The following is a 17,186-nucleotide window of genomic DNA, read 5'->3' as shown; positions in this document are numbered from 1 at the left end:
CATATTCTCCAGTTTATTTAGCTGTGTTTATACTTCACCTGCATGTGGTTAGCAAACTGCTAACAACTTGCTGTAACTTCAACTTGACAACACTGTTCACTTTCAAATAGTTGGTCTAAATCACAATATAAATCCAACAGAATTGTGCTTTTCTGTATATGAAAATCAGTGGTGTTATGTTTAAAATGTTAAAAAGCTCAGCAGGAGGGCACTGTAAATCTTGTTGCTGAAACCTTCTTGAAAAACACATACCCACCAGGGAATTTTTTTATAGGTTACTTTTATCATTTTGTATAAGCAGAAACACCCATGTCATACTGATAAAGTATATATCCAATATGGTATCTTGTTTTGGAAGGCACCCCTCCAAAACACCACTTTTTTTTCTTTCTTTTTTTTCTTTTCAAAACACCACTTATACACACATTTAAACGCGATCAAGTAAGCAATCGCCACGTGATCTGCCATGACTGACGTAATTGCAGCAAACTACGGGAGCCACAACGTGTCCGGCTTCATATCTCCGCTTGCAGCTCCTCCCCACCTGCACGCGGCTACTCTCGCCGATCGGTTGCATCCAGCCGCAGCCGCTGTCGAACACACCTATAAATACCTAGGCTAGACGCCTCATTGGCCGCTCGACCGCACGTCAACGTCGCCGCCATATTGGAGCGGGCAACTCATAACTCTCACATCAGGACAGAAGAAAACATACCTGACTCATCGACAGATTGGACACCTACAAACCGTCACACGATAATAAAAACAGACTCCGAAGTGCTGATCTGAATCAACAGAGTCGCGAACAGGCTCCGAAGTCCTGATCTGTATCAACCGAGTCACGAACAGGCTCCGAAGTCCCGATCTGAATCAACAGAGTCGCGAACAGGCTCCGAAGTCCCGATCTGAATCAACAGAGTCGCGAACCGGCTCTGAAGTGCTCATCTGAATCAACAGAGTCGCAAACAGGCTCCGAAGTGCCGATCTGAATCAACAGAGTCGCGAACAGGCTCCGAAGTGCCGATCTGAATCAATAGAGTCGCGAACAGGCTCCGAAGTGTGCCGATCTGAATCAACAGAGTCGCAAACAGGCTCCGAAGTGCCGATCTGAATCAACCGAGTCGCGAACAGGCTCCGAAGTGCCGATCTGAATAAACCGAGTAGCGAACAGGCTCCGAAGTCCCGATCTGAATCAACAGAGTGGCAAACAGGCTCCCAAGTGCCGATCTGAATCAACCGAGTCGCGAACAGGCTCCGAAGTCCCGATCTGAATCAACAGAGTGGCAAACAGGCTCCCAAGTGCCGATCTGAATCAACCGAGTCGCGAACAGGCTCCGAAGTGCCGATCTGAATCAACCGAGTCGCGAACAGGCTCCGAAGTGCCGATCTGAATCAACCGAGTCGCGAACAGGCTCCGAAGTGCCGATCTGAATCAACAGAGTCGCGAACAGGCTCCGAAGTGCCGATCTGAATCAACCGAGTCGCGAACAGACTCCGAAGTGCCGATCTGAATCAACCGAGTCGCGAACATGCTCCGAAGTGCCGATCTGAATCAACAGAGTCGCGAACAGGCTCCAAAGTGCCGCCCAACATAGATGGAAAAACAAACCACTGTTTCAAAATGTGTGTTTTCTGCATGAGTGTGTTTAATGTGCATTATAGAACAAAATGTCAAGCATCGTCAAGTATTTTACATTATTTTACTCATTAATTGAATAAAATTGAAAATCTTGAGGGAAGCGACGGGGAATTAATGTTTAGTAGTCAGGTTTTGTCTTCACAAATAAACCACTTTATTTCCAGAGAAAGGCAGAACTGAAAACTTAAATAAAATGTGTTTCTTGAGCTGAGATCGATTCAGAGGATTTTCTATATACCGAGCGTCTCTTCCGGACATGTTTTATTGGTAGGCCTATGATCCGAGAACTGTTGAGTGAGCTGAGATATGAGGCATATGAGCTCGCTTTTGTAAATATAATATTTTTATCATTATTAAAATAAACGTCTTGAGCTCTGAACTGATTCAGTCAAGAAATAAAAATGAAAACCAATTATATTAAATGTATTTTTTATTTTAAATATTAAATATTAAATAATTTCACTAGTTCATGTAATCACGTGCTCATGTAATACCGGTTCTTTAAAAAAAAGAATCTTTTGAACTAACTTTTCTTGCTTTGTTCACCAAGTTCCCCAGCGAATTAAACACAAAAGGCTGTGTCTTTGACAAATGTGCTCAATTACTTGCCCTAAAACAGTATTGGACGGTGGCATTAAAAAAAAAAAAAATACTTGGAAAATATGAAGGCAGTGAAATATAAAAACCAGTGTTTGACAAATTTTAAATTGTCAGTTATTTAGAAGTGAAGTAATATCCACATAGAAATATATATATAATTTTTGTGTGTGTGTGTCTGTAATAACTTCAAGGCTGAATAAAAAAGAACTTGAACTTGTATTTGGGGGAGGGACATTTCAAAAGTGTACGAGTGGACAAAATTATGTATATTTCAGGATGAATCAATATTTAGATTTTCCCTTAAGAGTGTGACTGACAGTTTAGCCGCTTATAGGTTGTCAATAGTACTCCACTCATGACTGCCTCAGCAACGGACTAAGAGCCACAAACTACAAACGTGCTCTACAAAAACACACAAAAAGGGCTATATATAGACTGTTAGTAAAGTATATATATAAATGATCTTTCCATCCCACATGCTTGTTTTGTTTATTTCCCTATAGGCTATTTAAAACTATTAATTTATTCAAGTGCAGTTAAATGCACACCGTGGCCAGTAGAGGGTGCAATTGCACTAACACTGTAATCGAGCATCCTAAAACTCTTTACGAGATCATCTTGTTGCGTGAAGAAGGTGAGAAAAGTGAATCTTAGATATTGCAGAGGAACGGCTGTGATCGACTGAAAAATAACAGATTATATTTTTGAATAGGAGATTTGGGTCAGTCTTAGTAGCCTAACAGCAGTGTGAGGTGATCACAAGCTATATGCTAATGATTTGTCAGACTCCATACTGATGAAACAAATCTGAATCACAGTGAGATTGAGAGAGCAATCAAACCACAATGGAGGGATTAATGAAATAATAATTAACTTCTTTTCTTATTTTCTCCTTTTTTTTAGCCCATATGGACACCCCAGAAACTTGATCCTATCTAACTCGACTCTCAACTTTGAGCTGGAGCAATTGAATGGTTGCCACAGAATTCTTTTTCTTTCTCAGGCATAAATACCTAAATAACATTTCAAGGGTATCTTTAAATTTAGGTATTAGTATTTTTACATTTGAGTTTGGATTTTGAGCCATCCACAAAGACAAAAGGCAGTTTAACTCCGGAGAATGGAAACCCCTGAAATGAAAATGACACCGGATTCATTGGCTTGCCACTGAATTCTTTATTACAAACCAAAAGAAAATCATTAAGATACTGTACAAATATACATTTGTTATGAAGAAAGGAGATATCTACAATGTCTTTCATCATTTGTCATCAAACAATAGCCAGTAATGTTTTTTGTTTTTTTTTTTTAATCAGAGCGACAGAAGGAAATGGCTCATGGTTTCCTTACTCATGCAGTCAAAACACCAGACTGACCAAACAAAATTAGACGTTTGTAGAAGTGCAATCCTCAACAAAGAATGAGTTCATTCAATGTTTATTTTCAGTATAGTGAAAGGAGATGTATAGATAGAAAAAGTATTTACATTAGTAACGTTTAATCAAAACCCTTTAATAATGCGATTCTTAGTATATAATGTACTGATATTAGCACTGAGCCAAACTATTCATCTTTCTCTAGCTATCGGAGTCATGCAGGTCCATTGCCAATAGTGTTTAGATGCACATTCTCTCAAGCAATTGTATATGCAGGGTGTTTAACATTAGAGCTCAGCATTCAAACTGTTCAGCTGTGACTGAGAAAACACAAACTCAACTAAACCATGCATCTCAGCACATATCAACAGCAGACTCAGCCGTTCAGATACAGTGGGTAGCGAGGAAGTACTTGGACTAATATAACTTCATTTCCTCACTTTCCCTGCGCATGGAAAGAGACTTCAAAGCCGGGGAATCGACCGGGCTGTGGGTTGAAGCTAAATCAATGGAACTGGGTGCACATTGTGTGTTATTTTGCATTGGCCTTAAGAGTTGTGAAAGATTGGATTTAGATAAATAAGGTCAGCCCTGGGTTACTTTACCTCTTCCAGCATTGACATGATGAGACGCTAATTCTCTGGTTATCTGGCAAGACGACATTGTTTTGTCCTTAAGGGTGACCTGTCACTTTAAATATTTTCTGACATCTTGTTTGTCTATCTAATTCATTTCTGAAGACCTAAATACCAAAACTGTCTCTTTGAGGGGAAGAATTTATGTTATGGTCCCCTGCTGTTTACTAATGTTACGTTTTTCCAGCTTGGTCTGGGCGTGAATGCCTCTCTGAGCATTAGAATTCATCAAACATTGAAATCTAAGAGGGGAAAACCACTGAAAAATACAGAAAATATATTTGCAATGGCATTAAAGTAACCTGAATACAACTAGTATACAAAATAAAATTAAGGTGTATAAAAATCTGCACTCATGAATTTAAAGCTTCTAACCTACTGCAGTTACAATAAAGTGTTTTTGCTAAAACAGCAAAAAATAAAATTCATCTTAAAACCTATTTGTTTAAATGAAAAAAAAAGCACAAAATAGTCAGCTATACAATATCGAACACATTCAAAACTCATTTGCAGGCCCAGACAAAATTTGCAGACGTTTTTTTTTTTTTTTGTACATTTTTTCAAAGAAAATTATATGCAACGTCTTAAACTGAGCAAAAAGTACTACATTCTTATTAGTGGCTGAAAGCATGAGCAAATTGACCTTAACATTTAATAACAATAAAAAAAAAAAAATAACAGCTAATAAAAAAAAATCATCATGAAAACTTTATTTCCAAACATTCAGAACAATCCAGTTTTTTTTTATTTCCAACTAAAACATTTTTGTGTTAATTTTTTGGAAACACAATTGAAGGCCTAGCCAAAATGTAAGCCAATGTTTTGAGAACATTCCTTGTTAGCTGGAAGAAACATCGTAATATAGAGGGCCTTTGATTAATTGTGTTAAAAAATAAAGACAGAGTCAAAAAGGTTGAGAAACTCTAATGCATAGCTTTGTGAACGACAGCCATTCGAATTCTGCAGAAAAAAAATTGAGTTTTCCATGCATGCAGACTGTGTGTGGGCCTGCTTGTTTGGTTTCATCATAATCATTTAGACACTTTAGATTCATATAAACCAGTGCAGAATAAGCCTGATCCAACCTCATCATACTTGCATCCAATGGGATGCACTAACCAGACATCTCATTTCAATTGCAAATACCAAAATCCAAAGCGGAGCCAAACCATTTCCCCACTGAGACAATCAACCTCATTACTGAAGATACTGTTTGTGTTATCCTGAAGAATGTGAATGAATGATTTAAAGGGAATGTGCACACACATTACGAATGCTGTTCGATACTTGAACTGAACTATTTGGAATTCCTATAAATACCTCTTAAATATGGAATATGTCTATTCATATGGAATATTTATAGCTCTGATGAAGAACAAACAAATTTACTGTCACTGTTTATGTTGTAGTGTTTTGATTACTCCTCATTCTGGGCCAGTTGCAGCATCTGGTTGTTTACGTGTGATGCCCACTGGGCCGCCTGGCGAATGCTGATTGGCTGTGGAAATGAGTGGCAGATGTGAATCCTTGTAGGAGCAGATGAGCTGGTGCCGGAAAGAGTCCGCTTTTGTGAGTTTCTCCTCCAGTTCTGTAGCTGTCAGTTTAAACCCAGCGAGAATAGGAAGTGTGCGGTCAGGTAGACATGCTGTCTGTCTGGGTAAAGGCAGAGTTGTATCTCTGTTCACATCATAACAACACAAGGCACAGCCCTCGCCCCCCACACTTTCCTCTGTCTTTACCCTTTACACTCCACAAGGGGTCTTCTTCCACTTCAGTGTGCACATAAAAACAACAAAAGCATTTTTTTTTTTCCAACACAGTCGAATCTGTTGAATCAAAAATCCTGGCCACCTGGGTTTTCTGCAGGGAGTGGGAAATCTTTTGGGAAAATTCCCAAAACCAGATGTGGGATTTGATGCCTACTGCAGTGTGTGTGTTGATATATTTGTGTGTATGTGTGTGTAATATTCTTACACAGTCTGGAATGCCTTGGTTTGGGTGGGGATCATCACCGGTGTGGCACCGATCCTCACCAGGTTTCCCGGGCTGAGCTTTGCCGCGCTGGGTTTAGGGCTACTGCCAGGCTCCAGAGGTTTGGGGACCACATGGTTGTATGGTGGTGGTGGTACCGGAGGGAAGTTTTCGGGCTGCCCACTTTCTTTAAGGGCAGCCACGACAGGCAGCCGAGGCCTGGGCCCACGGGGGACACTGTTGTGCACCATAGACTGTGTGGAGGAAGCCCCGGAGCGAGAACTACCAGATCGGGAGGAGGAGAGAGAGTTCGGCTTCACCAGTTTGGCTTTGGGAGCCTCTGCATCTTCCCTTAAACATAAAGATAGAGACTCTGAAATTCTTTATCTGGCTTGGCCAGTGCATTGCAAACATGCAGTCTTGTATATACCAAAGTCCCTTTAAGGCAAGTCATTTCACTCGGTGGCCCTCTTTGAAACGCCTCTCGGGCATGCAAGTGAAGTTCCTGTTTCTGGGCAAACGTCGCCAAGCTAACGATAAAATTCATATTTGAAATCACCAATTAAATCTGACAACAACTGTCTCATAAATGTTGTTTCTTTTGCTCAAATAGCATTATAAAAGCTTGTTCTTCAAGCTAGCCCAGCCAGTGCACATGCACAGTCTAAGCCAGTTGCAGTGACGTGCTGACATTAATTGTTCATCCTTCAGGATAGTAGTTGACTTGAAACTACATAATTCCTGTTGTTACACCCTTTTCTAGTAATGCTACGAATGCAATGTGCATTTGTGTTAGCATGTTCATTACAATGTGACTCATCAAAACAAAGACATGAAATAAAGTTTCACATAAAGCAAAAAAAATACATACATAGTATACATAAATACATACATTCCTTTTAATGCCAAAATATGCAGTTTGCTAAATAAATCAACAACTTGCAGGGACTGTCCACCCAAAAATTCTAATTCAATCACCATTTACTCACATGTTTTTAAAGAAGATAATTTGAAAGATGTTGTTAACCAGTTTAGGTTCCTATTGACTTGATCCATTTTTTTTGGTTACCAAAATCTTTATTATATATATATATATATATATGAACAAGAAAAATATGAGGAAATGTAAGTAAAGAAAACTCACAGATGCTAAGTAATTATATGTAATGTAATAAAATATATATATATATATATATATATATATATATATATATATATATATATATATATATATATATATATATATATATATATATATATATTTTGTATCCACTTTCTTCAATATTTTAAAATGTATTTAAAAGCATATAGGTTTGCAACATGGATTCAGAAGCTAGCTAAAAGAGCATTTCTAAATGCATTTTCTAGACGTTTGTGCTAAATCTAATAACATGCCAACAGTGACACCCGAAACAGATCAAAAGCTTCAGAGTTTGCATAGCTAAAAGCATTGGCATTCACAAACATTTTTTTTTTGGGCCTTGCATTTTACAAAATTTTCTGATAATTACAGAAAAATTAAAAAACACTTAAATTAATAAATTTAAACCATTTGGGCTACTGGCTGACAAGTTCAGGGAAAGTGACTTCTGCTACATTGAGGCCTTGGTATTTACAGTATCTCTTTAAACTGTATAAAGTGAATACATGTAAATCTTGCTTTCATCTGCATTGTTAATGCTCAGTCATCCTCCAAACCTGCATAATTCATCCTGACACCTGCAAATTAGCCTAGACATGAATGTAAGTCAACAAAGAGAAATAGAGCTGCTGCTTTAACTAACATTATAAATGGTCTCAGGCTGTGATTTGCTTTTATGTTCTATGCTATTTTTAAAAAAAGTGTTTATAATTTTTTTCTTTACCTTATTTCATTGGGTGCTTCCTCCTCCTCATATTTCTTCTTCTCTTTCTTGCGGAAAACAAGCCAGACGATGAGGATAATGAGGAGAACGCCAAAGGACACGCCCACCACAGCTCCAGCCACCACGCCCATCCCCCGGACATCTGCAAAGAAGCAGGAACAACATATATTATGCAACATAGATTATTTCAAAGCGGAGTCACAGTAATAAACAAGAAAATCACATTGAAGTGTTAATGTTGGAAAATTTCAGCTGTAAAGCAGCTGGTTCAGAAGATAATAGTGTCATTACTCAGCTCAATTTAGTTAACAGTGTGAATGTTGCAAAGTTCATTAGTTAGGAAGTGAATTCAGTGTTTTTATTCAGCTCAAGCTAGTTCAATACTGTCTTGCATATCAAATATGAAGTAAAAAAATGATTCAGCTATAAAACATCTCTACATTAGGCAATGTTTTTATTTATACTTAAGGGGGAAAAAATGAAGAATTAAACATCGGTGTATAACTTGTCTGGAACCAACTGTTTAAAAAAGAAAAAGAAAAAAGAAACAAACATAACACAATAAAATCATTAGATGAAAAATGAAACGACCTAAGGAATTTCTAGGGACCAAAATTCTATAGGAACTTAAAGTTAGACTCTTTTGACAACTACCAAGAACCACTCAAATTGTCTTCAGAGAATGTATAAATTCTATTCTACCCACAGAGAGAGAGAGAGAGAGAGAGAGACCCAAACAATATGTTCTGCAATATCATAAACACAAGACTCGTACACTTCCTCACCGAGCACAATGTCCGCAGCAAAAGTCAGACGGGATTCTTACCACATTATAGAACATATGACCACATCTTCACCCTACACACCCTGATAGACCAATACATCAACCAAAACAAAACCAAAATATGTGTTTGCCTTGTAGATTTCCAGAAGGCCTTTGATTAAATTTGCCATGAAAGTCTGCTGTCAAAACTTCTAGAATCAGGTATTGGGGGTAAAACATACAATATTATAAAAACAATGTATTCAAAGAATCAATGCGCAGTTAAATTTGGAAATAAATGAACAGAATTCTTCACTTAAGGGCGAGGTGTGAGGCATGGCTGTCTACTATCACCAACCCTCTTCAATAGCTACATTAATTAATTAGCAACACTCCTGGAACAATCAAGAGCACCTGGCCTCACACTACATGACTCCAACATAAAGAACAACATAACCATTAAGTGAACCCTGATAAAGTCCCCTGATTCAGATGGTCCTGAAGCTGCAGAAGCAAACTAACACGGCTAACAACATCCAGCATCAGGACACTGAAATATCCATGCACACAATTCGGCCCAACCAAATTATAAAAGCACAAAATTATCAAACTTATTGGACTGAAACAACTGAAAAACAAAGTAAACTTGAATGTTATTTGGCCCTAAATAGATATTACACAACTGCAGAGTATCTGAGTACAGAGAAGCACTGTAAATTAAGAAGACAGATGACAAGGTACAGACTGAGCAGTCATACTCTGACTATAAAGATGGGCAGATATCGACAGCACTGGCTGCCCAGAGAGAGACGTATCTGCCCTTACTGTAATCATGGGGAAATGGAGACAGAGACACACTTCCTCACCAGCTGCACTATGTAGAAATTAGAAATACATTTTATCCCAAATTTAAAATACTTTACCCTGACTTCAAAATGTTAAACAAGAAAACACAACTTCAATATTTATTAGGCGAAAAACAAGATTGTATCTTACTAGCAGCAAGATACATTGATGCCTGTCACAAAAAGAGGGAGGAGTCGACAAATCAGTGATGCGACTACACACACCACAAACACATTCACCAAAAACACACAAACACACCACACACGCACACCACATTTAATAATTAATTGTTCATTACATTTTTTAATATTTTTTGCCATACTTTTTAAATATACCGTATATACATGCATGTTTTGATGCATCTATATATGTTCTAATTTCAGTGTAAACACTATGCTTTGGCAATACATTGTTACAATTGTCATGCCAATAAAGCACAAATTGAATTGAATTGAATTGAATTAAAACTGTTTAAAAACTCACAAACTCAGTATCCATTACTGTATTTATGTAAAACACTTCCCATTCTTTGAAAAGAGACACACAAAAAAACAAAGTTTCTCTGCTCAGTAGCCTAACAGACAGCCTGTAACAAACAAGCAGCCCCCTCTGCATTGCAGATACCTGAAGGAATGTATCTCACCGTGAGGATCCTCCAGCAAACAGAACTGCATTAATCAACCTACCGCACTCACTACATTCCGTCCTTTAATAATATGACATGTTTTGCATGAAGAAATGTCTCTTTGTCTTTTCTCTTATTTGTTCTAATTCCATCATCTGATATTTAATTATGCAGCAGAGCTGTTTCAGAAAGGTTTGGAGGAGGAATTAAATCAATGAACACTGTGATAAAGAAAAGGATGAACTCTTTATTTGGATGTTAAATAGTGCTGAAAGATAGCACTGCAGGGCAGAACAGGTCAGGATCTCACTGCCAACTTCACTAAATATACAGTGGGTTGGCAATGTATTTGTTTTTGACGGTAATTAAATTAAGTGTCAGAACCAGGAAGAAAACAAATAAACTAGGACTAAGAATTTATGATTTGCATACAGCTTTTCATCTGTGTCTGTATCAAAGTTCCAAAATAAAAAAAAAAAAAAAAACACGGCTAATTTCAGATAAACTACATAATACTACATATTATGTGGAAATTTTCTGAATGCATGGGATACTTGACTACTACTACTATGTTTCCCACAATGATAAGCAATGCACTCTTTCTGACGTATTGTTTACAACTTAACAAATAAAGAAGCAGAAAAAAACAATCAATTTGCATATTTATTTCCAAGATAATGGAAAACTGGATGGAACATGCTAAATTAAAAGCTCAGCACAATTAGATAATGTGTCAACAATGTATCATTCTATGGTTTGAAGCATTTATCACTTCATACTGTGCACTATTTTTAGAAACCAGCAGGTAATCTTCACAGTATGCAACACTAGTATGCCATTCTGAACGCATCCATAAACACAGGTACTTACAGTGAACTTTGACCTCTAAAGTGCAGTTTTCTTCTCCGACATCATTGCTGGCAGTGCATTTATAAACACCCGCGCTTTCCCTCGTCAGATTTTTCAGTGTCACAATCTCAGGGTTTTTCAGATCTTTAGGGAAAAAAACTCAAAGTTACCTGTCATTTTTAATTATCTAAGTTAATAGACAAGCAATAATTCCTGCAAATAATTCCAAAATAATTCAGTTTCTTTCATATTAATCTAACACATATTGGATGCTGGGTAGCCCGTCCACATAAAAATATTATTTAGAAAATTTCTGTTCTACCTTTTCAACCATGTTTGGGGTCAGCAAGAATTTTAAATTTCTTCAAAAGTTAAAAATAAATGAATAAACAAAGAGTCTCTTTTGCTCACCAAGGCTACATGTATTTGATATAGTGAGATACAGTTAAAACAGTAATATTGTTAAATATCATTATACTAAAAAAAGTTTTTCTATCTTATTATATTTTAAAATGTTATTTATTTCTATAATGCCAAAGCTGAATTCAGCGGTCATTCCTCCAGTCTTCAGTGTCACATGATCCTTCAGATATTAACATGTACTATTATTATTGTCAATGCTGAAAACATTGTTGTGAAATATATATATATATATATATATATATATATATATATATATATATATATATATATATATATATATACATACATACATACATACGCTCCAACCTGTCTTCCAACCAATACGCTCTTATAGGTCATTTGTCCAAATCCCTGAAATAGACCCATCAGAGCATATACTGCAACCCTTGCACCCCTATCGGCAAAAGGTCGTTTTCATATTAATGTTTTGTTCTCTTTTATTTGCACTCTGATTTGCGTTCCATGTAGCTCAGTTGGTCGATTATTGCGTTATACCTTCATATGCAATCATGCTATCAATGGGTTCGATCCCAGAGAACGGACGTGCATGTAAAATATATATGTTCAATAAATCATAATTTAGCATGATTTCTGTGAGGGTTAGGTTTAGGGGTGGGGTTAGGTGTGGTCATGCGAACGAATAAGCCACTTTGTAAAATATATACAAATTACTGTGAGATCGGTGTAAAAAGTCCACACACTGCATTTAAATAAACGTGCGTTTTGATTGGTAATGATGTTATACGTCATTTCATGACGACAGATGCAACGCGTTACTGTCATTATTTTTACGGCCGCTAAAAAAATAATGATAATTTTTACGCCTGCTAGAGGCCACTTTACTTTAAAACGTAAATATAGGTTGTAATAAGGTGCTTGCACAGACGACCTATATGGTCGTTTTTTGTTGGAGGACAGGCTCTTTTTGTCATTATTGACTCTTTTGATCACTTTTGGTCAATTCAATTCAATTTTATGAATCCTTACCGTAGAATTTTAATAATATTAATAAAATCTTTCTAACCCCAAATCTTTGAACAGCAGTGCAGCTGTATATTAAATATGCTCTAGTTGGTTGTGATTGTGTCATGTCAAGCTCCATTAACAAACAGTGAATTACGTGATAAATCAAAACACCAAGCATTCTACAAAGTTTTGCTTTTTATGGCTGGTTGGGACATGGACAAGATTTATTGCTTGCAAGTTCATCACAATGGGCCCGTTTAGAACACGCTGTCACACTTCAAGCACTGATCCTACAACCTTTTGGTAAGTGTTGATTTCATTGAAACTTAATTTCTGACGTGAAACAACTGAAAGTGTTCAGCTGAATGAACAAAGCATGTTCTGCAAAATTCTCCATAAAGCCTGATGAATAGTAGAGAGCACATTACATTGCACATATGTCACATCTTTAAGCCAATCTCATAAGAGGGGATAATTGAGGAGGTAGTGAAGCATGTGGGGTAAAAAATGCTGATGGAATTGATGTAAATTTAATTTGAGAACGCCTGCGGTGTTAAATTGGCCCTGTAGTGTCTTCATCTATTTTCTGCTCCTCCAGAGAGGAGATGTCCACATGATTTACTCCCCATGCTTGGAAGAAAAACTTAATGCTGCATTTTTCTTTGTCTTCATGAGAAAGCAGTGTTAAAGTGATTGGAGCAGAGCAAGTCGGTTTAGCATTTAAAAACGTGGGCAACAGGTTACAGTCAAAATATCATGTTCACCTACATCACATTATCTAAATATGCACAGATATTCTCCCATAATTATTAGTAAAAAGTATTAACATTTCCTCACACTTATGTATGTAAATATTTTCTAAGTGCTCACCTATGAGGGCCAGAGGTGGCAGCTTGCCAGCGTATTTTCCTTTGTCTAAGACTCTTTCCCACTTGTAGCTGATTGGGTCAGAACCATCTGTGGACTTGCAGCTCAGTCTGACATCACTTCCTTCCAGCAGACGACCCTCCAGCCAACAGCGTGGCTTGGACGGCTTCACTACATTGCAAAACAGGCAAACACACATGGTAAGGTAAATACTACATGATGGTATGAGTTATTTTGTATCAGTGTATAAGTATTTTAGCTGAAAATTCAACAACTAAATTGGCTTATATATTTAATACACACATGGTAATGCATATTTTTGGATAATCCGGTGATTTTTTTTTTCACCATATAGGCATTTTAGCTGGAAATTCACAATATTGAATTTTCACAATATGGTAATTTTAGCTGGGAATGCAACAAAGAATTGGCTTATTTATTAAATAACCAGGTAGTAATGCATGTATTGTTAAAAAACACTTGAGTTAACCCTTACGAAAGGAAAATATATTTACCAATATATTTCTTAAAATATATTGTGATATTTTGCAAAATATTATTTTCCCTTTTTATTTTCTTATATTTAATATATTTGAATACATTTAATAATATATTGATGATACATATATTATATAATATATTGCAAAATATACAAATGATTGCCGCTTTTAATACATTGCAATATATTGGAAAAATATAAATATATATAAGAATATATGCCTATATATTACATGATATTTTCCAATATATTGCAATATATTTTTGTTTCATAAGGGAAAAGACTTAAAATCAAAGAGACTAATAAAAAATGTAAAGGCTAGTTTTAATAATAACTAAACTATAATGAAACAAGCATTTAGAGAATGTAAAACCATATCTGTATACTCACAAATGCACTTTTACCCTTTTTGCATTTCTACCCATTTAGATCTGTTTTTCCTCACATAATGAACCTCTTGTGTGAACAGTGTGATGCCAGATAACATGAATCTGTAAAACAACCCGTTCACCATCCGGTCCTCGACCCCCTGCTTCTGGCCATTAGAATCTGCTCCTGCTGCCTCTCTCTGCTGAGCCAGGACAATTTTGCCCCGGCACTCACAGTGGGGGGATGCAATTACAGCTGCTGAGTGGGATGCAGGTCCCCTCCATCTCCCGACTCTGTCAGGATCACTTCCAGCACACAGAGGAAGCTGCATTTGCATCTTCTGCCAAGCCATTATCTTTGTGTTGAACAAGACAAATGCTAATGTTTGCCCCTCGGAATCGAGCGTGTCGTTTGAAACCCATGGACCATTTGTACAAATGTATGCGTAAATTTGTGGTGCTCTTAAATGTCTTTATACAGCTGTGGTGAAGCGGTTAAGATGGAATGAGGGAATATAGAAAGAAACAATGGGGTGAAAACAGACATATAATGTCATTTATTCAACACATACTCATAATAATACATGTTGAATGAGGAACATATTTATGGGTTTTGGAAGTTCGGCTATAGTGTGTCTTGTAAATTACGTAAATTTCTACATATGATGACTCCTTTTCCCATGCTATCATGCATGATGTGTCATTTTTACTGTCACGCAGTCACTGAATGTAATTTCATGCCAAGATCAGGGCACAACTGGCGCACTATGCCCAGGAACATCATCCTGGTGCTATTTTTGTACCTTTAACTCCGTGACATAAGCATCTGTCATGTCTTTATCATTTCCCAGGCCTACAAGAGGAGTTAATTAAAGCCAAGCTGCCGGGCCAAAGACTCACAGAGCACGATGAGTTTGACTGTGTTCCAGTAGTACTTCCCGCCGTTCTTGACCTTGCAGATGTATTCTCCAGAGTCGGTGAGCGAGAGGTCACTGATCAAGAGCGAAGCGTCACCTTTCAGATAGTCCCCCGCCAGAGAAAACCGCCCAGATTCACTCTCGTTGGGTTTGTAGATCGTGCCCACAGAGTATGTGATGACCTGGTGAAAGAGGAAACATGCAGCGAGTTAATAAATACTGCTTTGTTAAGCTTGTGAAACTCTTTGTGCTAAGGGTGCAATCCGGGGAGGGTTGAGTCACAGTGCACGTCTGCAGTAGAGGTCTGCTAAACTCTGATGTCACTGTGAATCAGGCCTTTCTTTGCTTGGTTATATTTGTATTTTGGTGTCCCTGATACTCAGCTTCATTCTGTGAAGCAATGCTAAAATATTTTCCTAACAAGAAACTGCCTTTTTCATTTATAAAAGTTGTTTTTTCATCATTATCTAACAAAATAATTAATAATTAGGGACTTAAAATATTTAGTTTTTTACTATTTATTCTTATTATTATTTCAGAATTTCACACATTTGAATTTCAACATTAATTTTTCTTTTTAATATTGGCCATAACATGACTAATACCACCCAGAATTTAACTATTGATGCATCTGTATCAAAAAGGTTTTGAATTATTTTGACTAGCATGATCACAAAATCATGCAATGACAGAAACGGACGGAAAATGTACAAAGTATTAAATGAATAAAGCAACATCAAAAGAAAAATCAGCATATTAGAATGATTTCTGAAGAAGGACTGGAGTAATAATGCTGATTTTATTTATTTGAAAATCTATTTAAAAGAAAACAGTTATTTTAACTGTTATTTGACAATATTACTATTTTTGATCACGTACTGTAAATACAGACTTGGAGAGCATAAGAGACTTCTTTCAAAAACATGACATCTTAAAATGCACAAACATCTGATTTGTAGTGTATAAATAAACTAACTTTTGGTTAGTTATAGGGTAGACAGGGTTTGAAAGACAAGAACCCAAAACTGTCATCTAAGCAGAACAAAAACTCACCCCTAAAAAGCTTTCTCTCATTAAAAAGCTACATGCTATTTAGAAAAAAATAGCTCTGAAATGATTCATAACTGGCAGGAAGTTCAATCGGCGAAAGGTTCGACCTCTTCTTGTTGGATATATTGTGTCAGGAAGGACCTCAGGGAGCAGCTTGAGCCGTGGCCAGATTAAAATGTAAAACTTGTCCTCGGGCCAATTCCACATTATTAGTTCAGAAAAGTAATTGTTTGGGGTGATCCGAAGCAAAGCAGTGACATTAAAAGTGAGCAGTTTTTTCAGTTCTGATTGCAGCACCCGTTGATTTATGCAGTTTACAGAAAGACAAGCGGCAAAAAAAGCACTGCACTGCAGATCAGGGACTGTGGCGAGCAGCAAAGGCCAGCATCGGCAGCACAATGTCGCAGTGGCGGGAGATCAGACATGCCAGCGCTCACCACTTTCTGCTGTGAGCTGGATTTATGCAGCATCCATTCGATGTCCAGCAGGGAGATGTCGGCTTGCCACAGCTGATGGTGGCACGGCAGCGTGGCGTTGTCTCCGACCACCCTCTTCATCTCCGTCTGGCCATTTGCCTGAAGCACACTCAGCAATACTGTGGAGAGAGAGAGACAAAGAGAGAGGAGGAAGCGTTAAGGCCCAATGCCAGGGAGTAGTTAGGACTGAAGGGCTTTAGTTGGCTTTACTGCAGGCTGCAGAGGTAGACTGGGAGTTTTAGAGAGGGGCGTCAGGGATTAAATGCGACTGATCCAATGCGCTCTGACCCAGATCACATAGGAGATGATTCAGAGGCCAGAGGCTCCATTGTTGTTATATTCTCAGATAAATTCCTGGAATTGGACGACGGCTTAACGGCTAAGTGGCCACTTTTCACACTGAACAGGAAATAAGCTCGTTCACAGAAGGGAGTGAATGGACTATTACCGA

General features: G+C 37.4%; 1 protein-coding gene across 1 annotated transcript in view; it reads right to left on the bottom strand.

Annotated features, from left to right (window-relative positions):
- Window positions 1-3,394: 3,394 nt before the first annotated feature.
- Window positions 3,395-17,186, bottom strand: part of LOC113054527 (CXADR-like membrane protein) — a 48,874-nt gene continuing 35,082 nt past the window's right edge. The window contains exons 2-7 of the mRNA XM_026220137.1: window positions 16,697-16,854; window positions 15,193-15,391; window positions 13,429-13,596; window positions 11,191-11,313; window positions 8,087-8,228; window positions 3,395-6,572 (exon numbers count right to left, since the gene is read on the bottom strand). Coding sequence (XP_026075922.1) covers window positions 6,221-6,572; window positions 8,087-8,228; window positions 11,191-11,313; window positions 13,429-13,596; window positions 15,193-15,391; window positions 16,697-16,854 — 1,142 coding nt within the window. The 3' untranslated portion in view covers window positions 3,395-6,220. The remainder of the gene's footprint in view (window positions 6,573-8,086; window positions 8,229-11,190; window positions 11,314-13,428; window positions 13,597-15,192; window positions 15,392-16,696; window positions 16,855-17,186) is intronic.

Source organism: Carassius auratus, chromosome 35 (assembly GCF_003368295.1).
Source record: "Carassius auratus strain Wakin chromosome 35, ASM336829v1, whole genome shotgun sequence".
Classification (NCBI taxonomy): domain Eukaryota; kingdom Metazoa; phylum Chordata; class Actinopteri; order Cypriniformes; family Cyprinidae; genus Carassius; species Carassius auratus.
This window is presented reverse-complemented; position numbering and strand designations above follow the sequence as displayed.